Genomic DNA, 15,337 nt, shown 5'->3' with positions numbered 1-15,337 from the left:
AAGAATGTTGCATGCACCTGGTCCTTGTCTGGGTACGAGATAACCTGGTCCTATAACAATCGAATTTTTCACGGCACAGATTTGACCAGGAAGTAACAGGGTTGTTTTTAGGGTTGTTTCTAGCTGGAATGTCCTAAAGTTTGAGGCTTTGACTCGCAGAGGAAAATCAATAGGATGCTTTGATTTCTCAAATCCGTCACTTGTCCTACAAAGCGAATATTGAGATCGATTCGGGATCCCTATCCGCCCACATTGAGCCCCACTCGAATTGTTACACTTGCTACTTATCTTGGGTGGCTTGTTGTTGGAAGAAAAAGAACTGATAAGCACCAAGGGGTAAACACAAGCTGGGCTTCTATCACATGACACAGGCTCCGATCATCCTTGGTGACGAGGCTGGCACATCTCCAAACGACGCGGCTGCGCAGCCTCGTAACCAAACGACACGGGGATCATGACAACACAAAAAATACAACACTAGAGACTCGAACCTGCAGTGCGGGATCGTTTTGAGCCCCATGAGCGGATCTAGGCCCATGGAGTACAGTCACACCGCAAAATCTAGAATCTTTATACCCTTGGTATATAGATATGGTAGTGGTTAGGGTTAAATCCCCACTTTGCATAACCAAAATACATCCAATTTCCAATTTCGCAAGCTTCGGAGCCCAGCTTGGAAGTTTACGATTCGAATATACCCATCAACGATTGAGCATGCGTAAGATGGAGTCAGCTACGAAAGTATTAAGACCAAATCTTCGGTTTCCTGCGGGGCAAAGGGCTCTCTGAAAGAGAGAACGAAGGCTTTCAGATAAAGTGTGATAAGTACCCTGATGGAGAGTGTTTTATTAGTCTCAAAGCTATCCCACACCCTTACTAGATCGATGCTTCAGAATCTCTCGGTTGGGGATGGGAGCAAGTATTGTCTTCTAGGGCTAAATCTATAATATAAATGACTAAAGGACGAAGGTACGGCTCTAATGGACCCGCCGGGAAGCAAGGTAGAGGTTAAATTTCCTCCCACAAACTATACCTGATAAATGAATGAGTTCTATTCACTCATTGATTTTTGCTTCTTTGCTGCCTCTTAATAAAATTACTGTTTCTTTCAATAGCTGTTGGAGATTCTTATGATCTCTAGAGTTTAACGGTCTTAAAGCTGTTATCTTGAGTCTTTAACATAAGATAGTAAGGCTGGAGCTGGTCCTGTTGATGCCGAGACCTAAAACCTTCAGCGCTTAGCTGTACAGCCAGTTCCGTAACCAAACTGCGCTCGTACAACAGTCCTGTAGCCTCCTGGTTGGTCTGGAGGCAAGAAGGCCTCCTGGTATAGCTGGATTAGGTAGTTTGCACGCAATTGCGTAGTTCGAGCTGTAACACTTTCAACACGTCACTTCCATCTCCCCTCCCACATTCACCAACCTTTCGCCAAACATTCACCCTCATCGACTTTCATCGACCTTCCTCGCGTCAAGCCCTTGTGCACATCAAACCCATCATACCCAAAAGGATCTTAACTTATTCATCCACTCTTCGACATATATGGTTCTTTACCCGCCAAAAGAAGGAATGCATCGTAAAGGGACCGGAGCCCCAGCTGGCGGTGCTAACCCTAAGATTGGAGGCGGAGACACGTTATCCATAGAACTTGGAGTCTCTGTCCCAGAAGGAGTGAGTGACCTTATCAAACTGTGTTGAGATTTCGCCCTTTGGTGGCCATTATATTGATGGTCATTCATAGGAACCAAACCAACCAGCCGAATTACCTGTGGGCGCTTCGTCATCATCTGCAGCTACCAAATCCCTCAAGCGACGAAGCAATGAAGTTGCTTCCCCAGCCTTCGGTGGCGGTTCGTTCTCGCCAAGCGGCTTGTTACTTCCATTTCCACCCCGTGAGGTAAAAAAACAGAAAGTTGGTCAAGATTACGGAAATAACGCGGATCTGGAGGTCGTTCTCGACATGGGCGGTCTCGAGGATAAATTGGCAGTTGAATGTGGCGAAATAAACCCAAAAGTACCTTCTCGGCGTCTGCGTCCGGGGGCCGTCCCGGCCAATCGAGCCCGTTACCACGAACCATCAAGCATAGATTACGATGATCGGGAGGCCAAATCATCCGGTACTCGCAGTCCTGAGACCGTGGAATTGGTTTTTGGACACAACCTTCCTGAAGAATGCGATCAAAATCTCGAAAGGGCCCAGGAAACTGGCTCTTCAAAATTACCACGTGAATTGTCTTCTACAGACCCACACAAAGCCACTAGAGCTGCTCGTAGCGACAGTATTGGGACGTTATCAGATTCCAACGACAAAGATGAGGAATATGCTGATTATGGGGATTCACCAGAAGTAAGTACTAGCCTCATACTGAAGGTTTACGGGCCACTCTTAGTCCACATCTTTGCAATTATAAATCGACTGTATGGATGGGCACGCGATCTGATGCAATTATTGGAGTAGTACAACCCCGACTCACATTCGGACCCTGAAGATGACGATTACTGGCCCACTTCGCCTCTTCCCACTAAGTCTATTGATGGCCAGGCTCGGAACAAGAAACAAGGGAAGAAAAGACCGCTGGAACCGCGGCAGCCGTGGCAGCCTCAGGACCCTCAGGAGCCGCACGAAATGCAAGAACCGCACGAACCACAGGAACTTCCGCAACCAAAGAAAAAGCTATTCATATGCGAGTTCCCTGGATGCGGAACCATCTGCGGAACACTACGTGGCTTTGCGCAACACCAGCTTTTCAATCATACGGGCAGAGTTGATTTTGCCTATCAGTGTCTTTTCCCTGGCTGTTTGTTCTCTTATGCCAACAAGGGAGCTAACATTGCCAGATGGACCGTCAGACAACACCAAATGAAGGAACACAGTGAATGGTTTAAGGAAGTCAGCAGTGACCAAGACGAATTGTACTATTATATCAGCGACAATGAAACTAGACTTCCGCCTAGACTCGTAGCTGCCTTATCTCAAGACCAAGTTCAGCCACCGAAACAAAAACCGAAGGCCGTATGCGATTATCCTGGATGTGGAAAGGAATACACTCGTCAATTCACCCTTCGAAATCATAAAGAAAAAGCACATGGAACTACTCCTGTTGCCGAGGCCCGTTGTCTGTTTCCTGGGTGTGGGAAGCGGTTTGAGGATCCAATGGATTCGGTTGCCAAGCGTAATTTGTCCGTGCATCAGAAATGGAACCATGCTGAATGGTTCGATCAAACAGAAGATACAGACAGATATCACATCGAAAAGAAAGCCAACCCCACCCCAAAAAAGCGAGAGCCGACAGCTGGCATATTCAAGTGTGATTTCGAGGGGTGTAATAAAAGTTATTCCAGGAAATTCCAACTTCACGAGCATAAAATGGTGAAGCACACTACCGGCACACCATACGTCTTCACCTGTCTTTATCCGGGTTGTTCAAAGGAGGCCCGCCATCCAGTAAGGTGGGGCGCGCGAAAGGTCGCCTACGTTCATGCAAAAGGCGTACATTACGATTGGTGGAAGTGGAAGCCGGAGAGCGAATGGTACAAGATCACTAAAGAAGGGGACAATTAACGGAAATCCAAATTACCTTATTTACAGCACCTCGCATCTCTATTCCAGCCGATAATCTGTCGTGCGGCTCCTGGTTCCTTCGTTTACTACCCAGTTCACCTTGATCCTTGTCCAGCACGCCAACAAATCTTTCTTGGTCTCTTTACCCGGTTCGTTCTCCCTTAATTTTTGACACCGGAGAGATAGCATTCCAAACTAACTGACCTACTGTCCCAATTACGTGCCCGCCCTCATAGACATTCGACATTATTTAATCTCGCCCAGTCTACGCCCAAGACATGCATGTAGATTCACAGATTTATATTTCTTACTTCTCCTTGGTCATAGCCTTACGACTGATAAGGACGTCAGAAGTGAAGGACTTGGGAACCATGTAATTAAGCGTCAATTGAAGTCACATGTCCTCCCTAGTCTTTGGTTTATCCTGTACTTCGTGTTGTCTGGTACCAACGAGACCAGTTTATCCTTAGATCATCTTCAAAGTTCATCTCATCTCGGGATACTATACTGGTCCAAACCGTTCTCATTAGTATGTTCTCCTTCTAAAACTCCAACAGGGCCAACGCATTTTTACACAACACATACTATTTGTGGGATTTTCACAAGTTGCACAAAACCCGCTCCACTTTCGTATCCCCACTAGCCTTAAAATGGGCTCGTAGTCAGGGTAGCCTGGTAAATTACCCGCCGCTAATACGTGAATGTTTGTGATAAGCTCGTGCGAGCACAAAAGGTTTATTTTAACGTCCTTTCAAGGGCATCACCTGGAGCTATTCCATCTTAAGGGATTTAATGTGAATGATTGAAAAGTTTTCACGCTCAGCTCAGGGATGGGCGCCCGGCCCGGTCATGTGGTCTTTCTAAGTACCCGCGTTTCGCTTTGTAAACCTATTTAAACTCTCTGGGAAGCAGCTAGATGAAAGAGCATCGTGACTAGTGGTTTCAAAAGGTTGACGTAAAACGAGATATGTCAAATGTTGTTATTTGTAGGATATATTCCGCGAACACAGCCCGGCTTTCAGCAACCTCTCCCAAATCAAAGCTGGTAGACAATTCTGCCCACTTAAGGTTCCCTCTCTCATGTTCTAGCACTGCGCCCTGCCCACATTGGTATTTAGAAATTCTGCTAGCGCTAGCTTATAGCATTCCGAGCTAGTGGTCAGTATGCTATGACTTACCGAACTAAGAGCATGCATTATCACGCCGTTTAACCGTAATTATGAACACGCGCGACGTCCTAATGTTTAAAATACGATCCAGCTAGATATTACTTCCCCGTACTGAGCTGAATTGACCTGCTTGTTAAATCAAACTGATACCATCAGTCGTACCGTCTACGCGTCATTTCCTCCGTATTAAGATCTTAAGATCGAGAAATCGTAAGTCTTGAATCCTGCCCGCCGTTCCCTTGGATCCCAACCCGCCTTGAACTAAGTCTGTAACAGATAATACCCTACGGCGATATCGACAAGTCGACTACCACGTCAAGTCACGATGCCCAGTAGCGCCTGTTGCTCAAAATCTCGGGCCTGGCCTCTCTGTTGTGAAGCTGCTTTGCAAGCCCATATGCACAGCGCTTCGGTCGCCAGAGACACTGCTAGGCTCAGGAACAGGAACAAAGCACGTAGTATTGCGCTTGGATTGGATACTCAAGAAGGCGGTTTAATTATCGCCTCACCAACATTTGTCCTAAGTCTTCCAGAGTATCACCCTGAGGAACCCGCTCGCGTTTTGTCGTTGGCGCCACCGGTCCATGCCGACACTGGAGGCCCTGCTGACGCTGTACATGGATTAACGGCTGAGATGGCAAATACGAACTTGAAGGATACGCATTTTTCCATGGATCTCGCGCAAACTAACCCAAGTTTCGCGACCGGTTCAACTTCAAATATTGGATTTGTTCAACCTTATACGGGTAGTCCAGAGGAATCTGCCAAGATCTCTCAACGCGGTTTTGTTGCGAAATGCCTCTTCCCCGGTTGCGAAGCTTCCGTCCGGAACTCTGACAAGATGGTGGCCATCGAGAATCTCTACTTATTCCATCAAAAGGCTTCCCATCCTGAGTGGGATATCAGTGGGACTATCGAAGGACGTTGCCAGGTTACAGACGTATGTTTATACCGCGTTTGGTATCCTTTATAGAAGCTAATAAGACCCTGTAATTTTACAGATCGCTTGATTCGATTTCGGAGTATTGCAGGCACAGAAGTCGTCAGAACTTGTATGTCTGCGGCGACAGAATGTTCCACCAAACAGCAAATTGAATTTATTACATGCATCGGGCCTTGGAGCAGCATTGGGGTCAGACGCCTTGAATAACGCTAGCCTCTTTGGTGATAGTGAAAAACAAGGATTACGCGAGGGCCTGTTCCATATGTACATTATATTATTGAATGCATTCGATTTTATCATCGAGGTATCTTCCAGATCTACCCATGGGCCCAGGCCCCGCTCAGTGAGCGTTGGTCCTGATGTCTCTTTGTGTTGTTCTCAGGCGTAGACTCTGATCTGGCGCAGCGCAGCATGATATTTTGGCGAGTAGATGGCCTTTCTTCTGCGCAGATCTGCACCATATATATATGCATGGTCTGCGCGGGCTTGGACAGATGATCTCTTATAGATCTAGGTGTCTTCTATAACCTTCGGAGTACTTGCTCCGGCATACAACAACAAAAATCTCAGAAATTTATCCGCTGCCGCATTGACCGGTCCTCTATCGGAATTGCGTGCTGAGATGGGTTTGTTCAAGCATAGTCAAGTGAACCTATGTCGAATTGCCTGTTGATCAAACAAAAAGAAAACAGTGTTAGAGAGAAGCACATAAATCTTGACAAGCGGAGCGCTCGCCGCAGAAGGAAATAATTTTATCAAAATAGGTAAATTTCGATATTTCCTAAAAAGGGAGCGACGACACCCTAAGTGCGGCGGGAGAATGACAAATTGTGGTTTTGAGCGGGCCTGGGTGACACCTAGCTAGCGCCATTGGTCTATGCAGCGTAACCAGTTGAGACAATTATCCGTGATACCATACCCAAGTGTGAGGGACAGAAATTAGTATGCCGGTAGGCACGATATCGACGCCAAGTTGCAGGCAAGCCCGAGCGGACCGTAACACAGAACGGGGGCTCTGATATCATTGCTCGAATGAAGCTTTTACATGGTCACAGCATGAGGGCATACACGATGTCATGGACCCATGGATCAGGCCACTTATCCGGCAGCTACCGCGCTCACTGCACCAGACCCGAGTCAGCCCATACGAAATGCGTGTTGGAATAGCAGCTACCATTTTTATCTCCGCAGCTCTAACAGTACGGGACCTAATGAACTTAGATCAAGAATTTCCGTAGGCTCAACGTTATACTCAAATTAAGTCTAAAGCCCTCGGAGAGCTAATCTTTCGGGTAATAATATCCCTCCCGCATGATATACATGCAAGATCCCTGAGGCTCTTCTAGCTACAGGTAAGTACTCCACTTGGTTTGGTGCACCACGCCCTAAATGTTATCATGTTCTGGAAATTCCGGTTGTCGAAATCTTCGCTTCCCAGCGCAGCCTCACCTGAGAGACAAAAGCCACGCGACTCGCTAGAGCGACCGAAATGCTTACTGCTTTCCACTGTAATGGCGACGACAGCTTATCGTTCCGGCTCAGCTTTGGGGTTGGTTGATGTCATAAAATCAGTTCTCAGCTTCAAAGCTGGACGACAAGCTTCAAGGCCAACACACTAGGCCTAGCAACATATACTCTTGTTCATATTCTAATGGCCACGGTGAAAATAAGATTATATCAATAGAACAGGCTGCTGGGATGAGTGTACCTTCTTACAAGGTAAACTTACAAAGGCAATCGGAATATCGCGATTCAACTGAAATTTTATCTGTTGTGACGGCCCCACACCTAGTTTCATTCTTCAAGTGTATGGAAGCCGGCCGTCGGAATCCCTACTGTTTCACCAAGGCTCACCCATGCTAACCGAGAAATCTAGTGTGCTATCCTTCACAGGGCAGCTTCCGCAGTCTCTGCATGCGGCTACAAATGGTAAGTTGGTAGTACAAAAATCATGGAAACGAGCTGACTCCCATGCCGGTCAGAAAATGCAATACTGAGAGATTTCATCTGGCGAACGATTTATCGGATTTAACATCGAAATCAATCGAAAACAGGTTATGATAAGTATATCTCGATACCAAATTCGAATTCCGGAAGAGCACATCCAAACCAATAGCCTCCAGGAAAAGAAAGACAAAACGAGAGACAATCTCAGTACTGCGGATGCATGAGTCAGTGGCGTCCAAATGCATGACATGTCGGACAATTATAGTCTCATATTTACTGAATTTATAGGACTAGCTGTGGAAACTTCAGGTGTGCCCGGGAAATGCTACTTCAGCAGTGACCGCAAAAGTATATATATGGAACAGAATTCGAAATGGGCAAGCCCTATTGGGGATCAGGCCCGACGATATTCTGTACATACTACGTCGCGTGTCATTTCTGCATATTGTGTCTTACTCCTCACAATTGCAACCACAAGACTATTAAGTATTCTGATGCGATGCGATGCATGGTGCGGTGCGATGCATGATGCGATGCTATGCCCTCGAATTTCTGAGATCGATTCGACAATTCAGGGAAGTAAAAGAACCTTTGGATGCAAAATGCACAGATCAATGGGAGCTAATGCTAAAGTATGTCGAGCCACCTCTGATGCAACTCGCGCCGTTGTCCTGACATCCCAACGCCGAAAACCTTGATGTTCGATTACCGAAAATTGTAATAAAAATCCGGATCGTGGGCGTTTCCTTGACTGCGCCAACAAAAGCCAATGGTTGTTACCAGTCGTCCCGGATATTACGCTTCTGGGCCAATGAGAGCTGCAGAAACTGCAGCGAATATTGATTGCTACCAATATATTTCGACCTCCATTGCCATCGCATAACTGTCAACGGCATGCATGCATGTGCATGCCTTTTAGCTCCAGTATTCAAAGAGATCATCATATCAATAACTATCGGATCTCAGGGCAACTAGGGCCTCAAATTCCAAGATGGGTATATATATATATATAAGCAGACTGCTCGAACATTAGAAATGGCCAAACCGCTATCGACTTTACGATATGGAATTCGAGTCATGCCTATCACTGTTGTCTACATACACCGCGATTTACAATTCTAGCCTTTATATTAGCCCTCTTTGATATTGAACCCATCTGACGGTTATCAAAATCTCTCCTTCCGCCGAAGCGTAAACGATTTCAAAAGAACAAATAGATAGACTTCAATCTTATCGGCTAGAGAAAAGTATATTCCCAGACTTTTTTATTCAATTCTTCTTGTTTTGTCTGTCTCTTTACTCTGCTTCGTAGTGCCAAGTCGTACAGGCTGTGAACGGATACAAAACGCTTGAACAACAATCGCCACATCTCATAACTACTCTAGCTTACCCGGGGTCGCCTTGATGTGACTCTGGAGCCATTGTATACGCTAATTATTGAAAAGTCCCCTGCCGATCTCGAACTCTCCCTGAGAGGCGGTAGGACTACAGCGTTACCAAAATCTCATTCAAATCTCCAAACCGGGAAGTACATTCATCACCTAGTGCCATTATTGAGCACTCCGAGGCAACGATTGACAGCCAGGAAGAAATGAACCCTTATTGCAGTAACCGCTCTAGATACCATATGATAGAGCCACAGTATAACGTATATAATCTGCAACCTTATCACCCTAATTCAGAGTTTGTACCTCCTACTGGAGACCTCACGACATATGTATGTTACTCAGTTATCTGTAATTTATTGCTGGCTAATTTGAAGCAAACCTTAGCAAAATACTACAAACATAACGCATCAAGTGTACGGACAGCAACTCCCAGGCTCCACTTCCGATAGCCATGTATACATTATTGGCCAACCACGCCCCAGCGAACAGGACAATAAAGTCGATGTAAACAGATACCCTGACACACCATTGGGTAGCCAACCCGGGTTTGGCACTTACCCGCAGCCTGGGTGCTTGCACAGCAATTGCCCTACGTCGTTACCTCCCAAGGCAGGGTGGCCACCAAGGTTTATCGAAGGAAATGAAGTCGGCTGTTCTTATATCCAACAAGGGGTGGACCTAATGACTTTGGAGGAATGCTCATCAAGCGATCCTATCGGCCAGTATTACCAGACGAGGCTGGATACTGTTGTCTGTCCGAATGTAGAGTGTATGTATAATCAAACAAATCAAACACTACAACTGCCTTCTTCATGATTATTAGCTCGAAGGTAAATAGCCAGATTTTAACTCGAGTTCTAGCTCTAGGCACTCATACACTAGCCGGTCGAATTCCCGCAGATGTCTTAAAGCTGCTAGCTAAAGGGGGGATCCGAAAGTATAACAGTAGTCGCAAACGCGCGGGTAGAAGTTCCATAGCTGAGGGTGAGGTTTGGAGGTGTGGTATTCAGGGTTGTGAGTCAGAATGCAGCAGCGAGCGCAGCCTTCATCGGCACCAACAAAACAAACACCACTCGGAGGAGATGCACATCGCAATTTGCCTTTATGATGGGTGTGGGAGCAAGCGGAGATCAGAGACAAAATCCACCGCTGAAAGCAATCTATCCATTCACCAGAAAGGAAAACATCCCCTCGAGTTCAATAGAAAGTCTAAGGATCAACGCTGTTACACCCTGCAAATTTCAAAGGATGAGTTCCAGCAGTTATCCAAGCGATCTATATCTTAACTAGCCCAGTTTCAATTGGCGCTGAGATTTTGTTGCACAAGCAAGAAAGAGAAAACCACACTCTTTTCGTATCTTTTGGCAAGGGACATCTAGATTATGGATAAGCTTAATTAAGCTATGTTGGTATATCCTTACCTAGCACATATATGTTTAACATGATAATATATTTTAACTGCAAGAACAGACAAAAACGCTAATTTGATCACTTTAAAAAGACATTGATTTCCCAACTTAATTTATAATTAGTTAAACCCGGTTATAATTATGTATGTACTGCGGCCTCATTGGACAGCCAACCAAGCTTTAGAGTAGATTACCAACCGACCATTACTCTCGAATAGGTGAAGTTACTAAGATATCTTATTGAATCATAAGCGCGCACACATAAAAACGTCTAGTAGTTGTGACCGACTAGTCTCAATTTTTATATGTAAGGGTGTGTAAATATTGATGATGGACATACCAGACGCCCTCGGACAAGGGACTCGCTCTAACTCCATACGCGGCTAGCGAACCCATATGGACCATCCCCTGGCCTGTATTTTTGCAAGGCTCACTATACGATAACCTCGTATTCACACTTTTAGTCCATCCTGGAATTCTTGGGTTGAGGTTGAGTACGAGGGAAGTGTACGGTAAAGAATCACAAAGTCTGTAGCGAGCTTTGATCCAGCTAGACCGTAGCTGAACGCATGAAACTAACACGACAAGAGGATCAAGGCCGCACCAAAAGCTTTCTACCGGGCTCACAAGGCTGACCGCCTGCAACACGAAATTCGAAACGAACTTTCTGAGGAATGCGATCGAAGCCACCGGCACCCAGGAATAACTTCCATCTCTTGTTCTGATCTCATGAATAAAAGCGGAGTGTATTTCCAAATGATTTCTTTCTCATGGTTCCACTAGCCACGGCTGTAGTCCCAAGTCGTAAAGCGTTATCCTTCCCTCCCTCTGCATTCTGCATCATGACAAAATTACTAGACCCACTTACAAATAGGTGTCTTCGAGACGCTGCGAGCTGAAGAACTCCTATTTTTCAGGAAAAGTCACTCGATTTTAGGCCCGAGGACTAAAATAGGAACCTAAATTTGGGCGTTCAGCTATAGGAAGTCTGTTCTCTGTGCAAGGGTCCCTATTCTCAATCGACCTTATTGAAAGCTAGGAGCCAAAATTGCAATCATGCCTCGTTCTAATATGCCCTACAAATGGGTTTAGGGGACTGGCGCATAAAATGCCTAATAGGCCCGGTTGAGTTTGGGGAGGGGATTTTTTTTTTGGCCTAGATGCATAACCAGGCCAGACTTGAATTTTGGCCAATTGGAAAGGGATATTGATGCGAGAAGCTACCATTCTTCCGAACGGTTTTACCCGAGATTTGTATCAAAAATCCGGCCTTCAAACCGAAAAAACAGATAAATTTACTTTCAGTCTGTCGATATTTCCCACAGATGGCTCGAGGTAACTACCTACTGCAACCGTGAATCAGAAGGCGCGGGCTGCCACACGAGACTGTTGGAATTAAAATGTGTTGCCGCAGTCGACAGTACCAAACTGTTGCAATACATATACAGCCCGTAACCGGTCCTTTTTTTTCTCGGACTATTTCCTGGACTAATATAACGAATCAAACCGCGGACAAAAAAACTGACCATACCTATTTGTGGTCGTCTATGATTTGCCTCAGATCCGGTGCAGGGGCGTCCTATGCCTCTTAACTCAGACACTTTCGCTTACAGAGCTGCAGGTAGGCCTAGGCTCCTAACTGGCAAGTTGCAGAGGGGCTTAAATAATGTCACACAGGATAACCCTCGACAATATAATAGGTCCAACCTCCACGGTTTATAAATTTATCAAGCCCAGCTCTGCAACGTTTAGGGCCCATTATAGGGACCCGAGATACCCAGGGCGAATTGGTATATGCTTGATCAATTGATCAGCAACAATATTTGGCCTCGAATCCAACAATATTAGTTCCTGTCCTCATATATGCATATGGGCCACGCCAGAGACTAAATGACTACCTTGTCTCCGGTTCTTTTAGCTAGAATATTCCAGCTTATGCATGCATAGTATAGAGAATTAGAAGAATGTGAGTACAACTCGCCTATCTACGTATGAAGACATCATTTGGATGGAATTCTGAATGTCAATGGAAGGTTAAGTGTTTGTACGTATAGCATGTGACCATTACGCTACTCGCGGGGAGGGCTGTCATCAGTTTAAAAAGGATTTACCAAAAATACTCTGACAAAGCTAAGTGTTGGTCTCGTTCTCCAGGTACTTCCTAACGCGCCTGTCACGTGCACTTCTAAACTTATTCTTGTCGAATCTGTGCTCTTTCTTCTATTAGTATTGCCGTTGCTAAATTCATTGGCAGCGTTTTCTAGGCTGGGTACTAGGGATCAAACTCTTTCATCACGATGGGGTGCATGGTTCGATTTCTTACCACCAGCGAAGGGAAAAACCAACACGGCGCACTCATCTACAGATCTATACATCTTCTGGATTTAATTAAATTACTATGCCATGGCGGTCCTAGTTTAGAGTAAATTAGGGAAATTTTAGTCCTTAGGCTGCTCTGTGTATATATATATCGTATATATAAATGCGTGCGAAACATCCTCCCTCGACGTAGATAAATTCTACACTCCCGGATTCCAGATATCTAGATATCTGCGACCAACAGCCACGAATTTGGTGGGAAGATAGGAGTCTTAGTTGCGTTCACGCGAAGTTTATCCCAGCTTCTTTAAGATGTCATATCCCGCCCCTCAGTGCACCACGTGTGGATTCCCATACCACGCCACTAGTGTCTGTCGCGAACACATCGTCACTCACCAAAATCAATACGCCGTACCAAATGGATGGTGGTCCCACGACAACCTCGGATTCCAGAACGAAGATATCGACGAAACCTCGGATACACTACCTTTTATAAAGGAACGAAACTTCAAAGTCGATACGTCCCCGTTTACGAGGGGGTTCGGAATTGGTCGTAGCCACGGGCCTTACCCGGTTGCGGTACCGGCCAACCAGGCTACACAAGCGAACGACGTAGACCCACGTTTTGGGGATAATCCTGCCCCTGCAGCTGAGGCTCTCCCCGCAAGTGCCAGCCTCATCCGAGAGCCCAGAAACTTTAAGGCTCGTGGAATCAAAAGCCAAATTGGACCACACTGTGACTCATCCGCGGCCGCGACCAAAGAGCTTTTCTGCGCCCACTGCCTTTTTCCCGGTTGTGAGCATGTCATGTACAGCACCAAAAGGTCAAAAGCGAAGGATAACCTTTTGCAGCATCACCAAAAAAAGGGACAGAAACATAAGCTATGGATGTGTCAGCTGGCAAATAAAAGCGACCGATGCCGTGTTTCAACCAGATTACTTGCAGAACCCCCAAGGGAAACCCACCATTAAATTTTTGCTCATGTCCTCTCGATCTAAATGTCCAGGGCCACCCTTATGTTCCTTACTTTTACGAGTGCTTAGCTAGAATCAAGAAATATCATTTTTCACGCTCTGTTTGTTTTCTCTCGACCAGTGACACAAGTTATTGTACTCAATACTTTGTTCGGGCCCCAATTCCAAAGGAATATATCTCGCCATTTTAGAGATATTATATGAAATAAGATGGCAGTGCTAAAGCTAGTTCTCAAAAAATTAAAGCATATAATCTCCCCAGACGACTAACAAATCCACGCCTCGGTGCGGATTGATGGACCTTGATCAATTGAGGGACTCCATTTAATGTTTTAAATTTGGATAAACGCTCGCAGTGCAGTGCATATGCTAGCCTCATGTCGAACACTCTGAAGCCCTAAGTCCCTACTATGTTGATCTCCGAGCCGCTGTTGAATACCCACCTAGTTTTGGTGAGTTTCTACCAACAAACGTGAAATCATCGCCGATTAGCATTTGGCAAATACGGTTTACCGATCTTTTGATATCACATCTCTGCTTATAATATATAATCCTCCAAAGTCGGAATAGTTTTATCAAATAATGAAAGGTTAGGACTCACAAGCCGCAAAGTTTTGCAGCTAGTAGTGTGTTTGAGATCTTAGACTAACCCTTCAAGCTCCAGGCACTTTAAATTTAGTCCTGTTCAGATCCTGCAAGCTTGATTTCCGAACCCTGGGTTCTAATTCATTGCGCTGTATGGTATACCGATGTCGGCAACAATTCTTTCAGAAAAAATAGGGGGGCGGGTTATCTGATCTTAAGTATCTGGCAGCTGCTAGGACTGTAGCAGATTTAGCGGAATACTCACGGGCCGCCTGGTCATGTGCATATGCAATATGGTCGGCCTCGTTGTATTTCCGCCTAGAACCAGCTGAAAGCGTTCACGAATTAGGCCGGCTGAAATTTTTGTGTTGGACGAAAGGCTGCGCCGGCTGCGGTCAGGTTGTCGACGCGGGAGGACGCCAGTCTCGTGTGCCTGGAAAGAATCCAGCTAATTGATCAATTGAGCGTCCAAGTTGAATTGAAGAGGCGCACCCCCCTAAAAAGTCATTCTACAATGGGAGCAAGCGAAAAGGTATGACATGCAGTCCGTCTTAAATCGGTGGAATTCGGATACTAGAATAAGGGTTGGACTAATATGAACTCGGTGGTTTGCGGCAATGGCCGTTTAGGCCTCTAGAGCTGTAGGAATTTTTTTAGATGGGTGGGGAATTAGCGGGAATCATATCACTTTGGGGCTCGATTAGGAACCGTACGGGGTCCTATCCAAACTTGCACCTGCAGCCCCAGCCCAGTAACGACATCGTTTCATGGTAATTTCTATTCCGCCCGGGCCGAGACGCAAATCTGAGCTTTGGCATATGAGGAAGGGGATCAGCTAACCCCCGTACTAATATATGAAGTACAGGTCAACTAAACGTTATAAACTCGACTCCCATGGATCCGGTTAACTTAAGCGTCTCAGAAATCTAATATTGGGATTGAGTTGTTCTTTAGTGCCCCAACATCCCAAAAAAGAATTTTGTGTAGGGCTGGGTACGAGAAAAGTCCGAACAGGTGAACGGAATGGCTATGTCACTAAA

General features: G+C 45.7%; 3 protein-coding genes across 3 annotated transcripts; all 3 read left to right on the top strand.

Annotated features, from left to right (window-relative positions):
* Positions 1-1,542: 1,542 nt before the first annotated feature.
* Positions 1,543-3,562, top strand: AOL_s00169g152 (uncharacterized protein; the record flags this gene model as incomplete). Its single annotated transcript, XM_011127509.1, has 3 exons — positions 1,543-1,671; positions 1,742-2,347; positions 2,459-3,562. The coding sequence occupies 3 exons, from the start codon at positions 1,543-1,545 to the stop codon at positions 3,560-3,562; spliced, it is 1,839 nt and encodes a 612-aa protein (XP_011125811.1).
* A 1,494-nt stretch (positions 3,563-5,056) lies between these two features.
* Positions 5,057-5,741, top strand: AOL_s00169g151 (uncharacterized protein; the record flags this gene model as incomplete). Its single annotated transcript, XM_011127508.1, has 2 exons — positions 5,057-5,671; positions 5,733-5,741. 2 exons carry the CDS (start codon positions 5,057-5,059, stop codon positions 5,739-5,741), a joined length of 624 nt encoding a protein of 207 aa, XP_011125810.1.
* Positions 5,742-13,049: 7,308 nt separating this feature from the next.
* Positions 13,050-13,709, top strand: AOL_s00169g150 (uncharacterized protein; the record flags this gene model as incomplete). Its single annotated transcript, XM_011127507.1, has 1 exon — positions 13,050-13,709. The coding sequence occupies one exon, from the start codon at positions 13,050-13,052 to the stop codon at positions 13,707-13,709; it is 660 nt and encodes a 219-aa protein (XP_011125809.1).
* Between the last annotated feature and the right edge of the window lie 1,628 nt (positions 13,710-15,337).

Source organism: Orbilia oligospora (assembly GCF_000225545.1).
Source record: "Orbilia oligospora ATCC 24927 unplaced genomic scaffold scaffold00169, whole genome shotgun sequence".
Lineage (NCBI taxonomy): Eukaryota > Fungi > Ascomycota > Orbiliomycetes > Orbiliales > Orbiliaceae > Orbilia > Orbilia oligospora.
The sequence above is the reverse complement of the archived record's forward strand: the minus strand, read 5'-3'. Positions and strand labels throughout refer to the sequence as shown.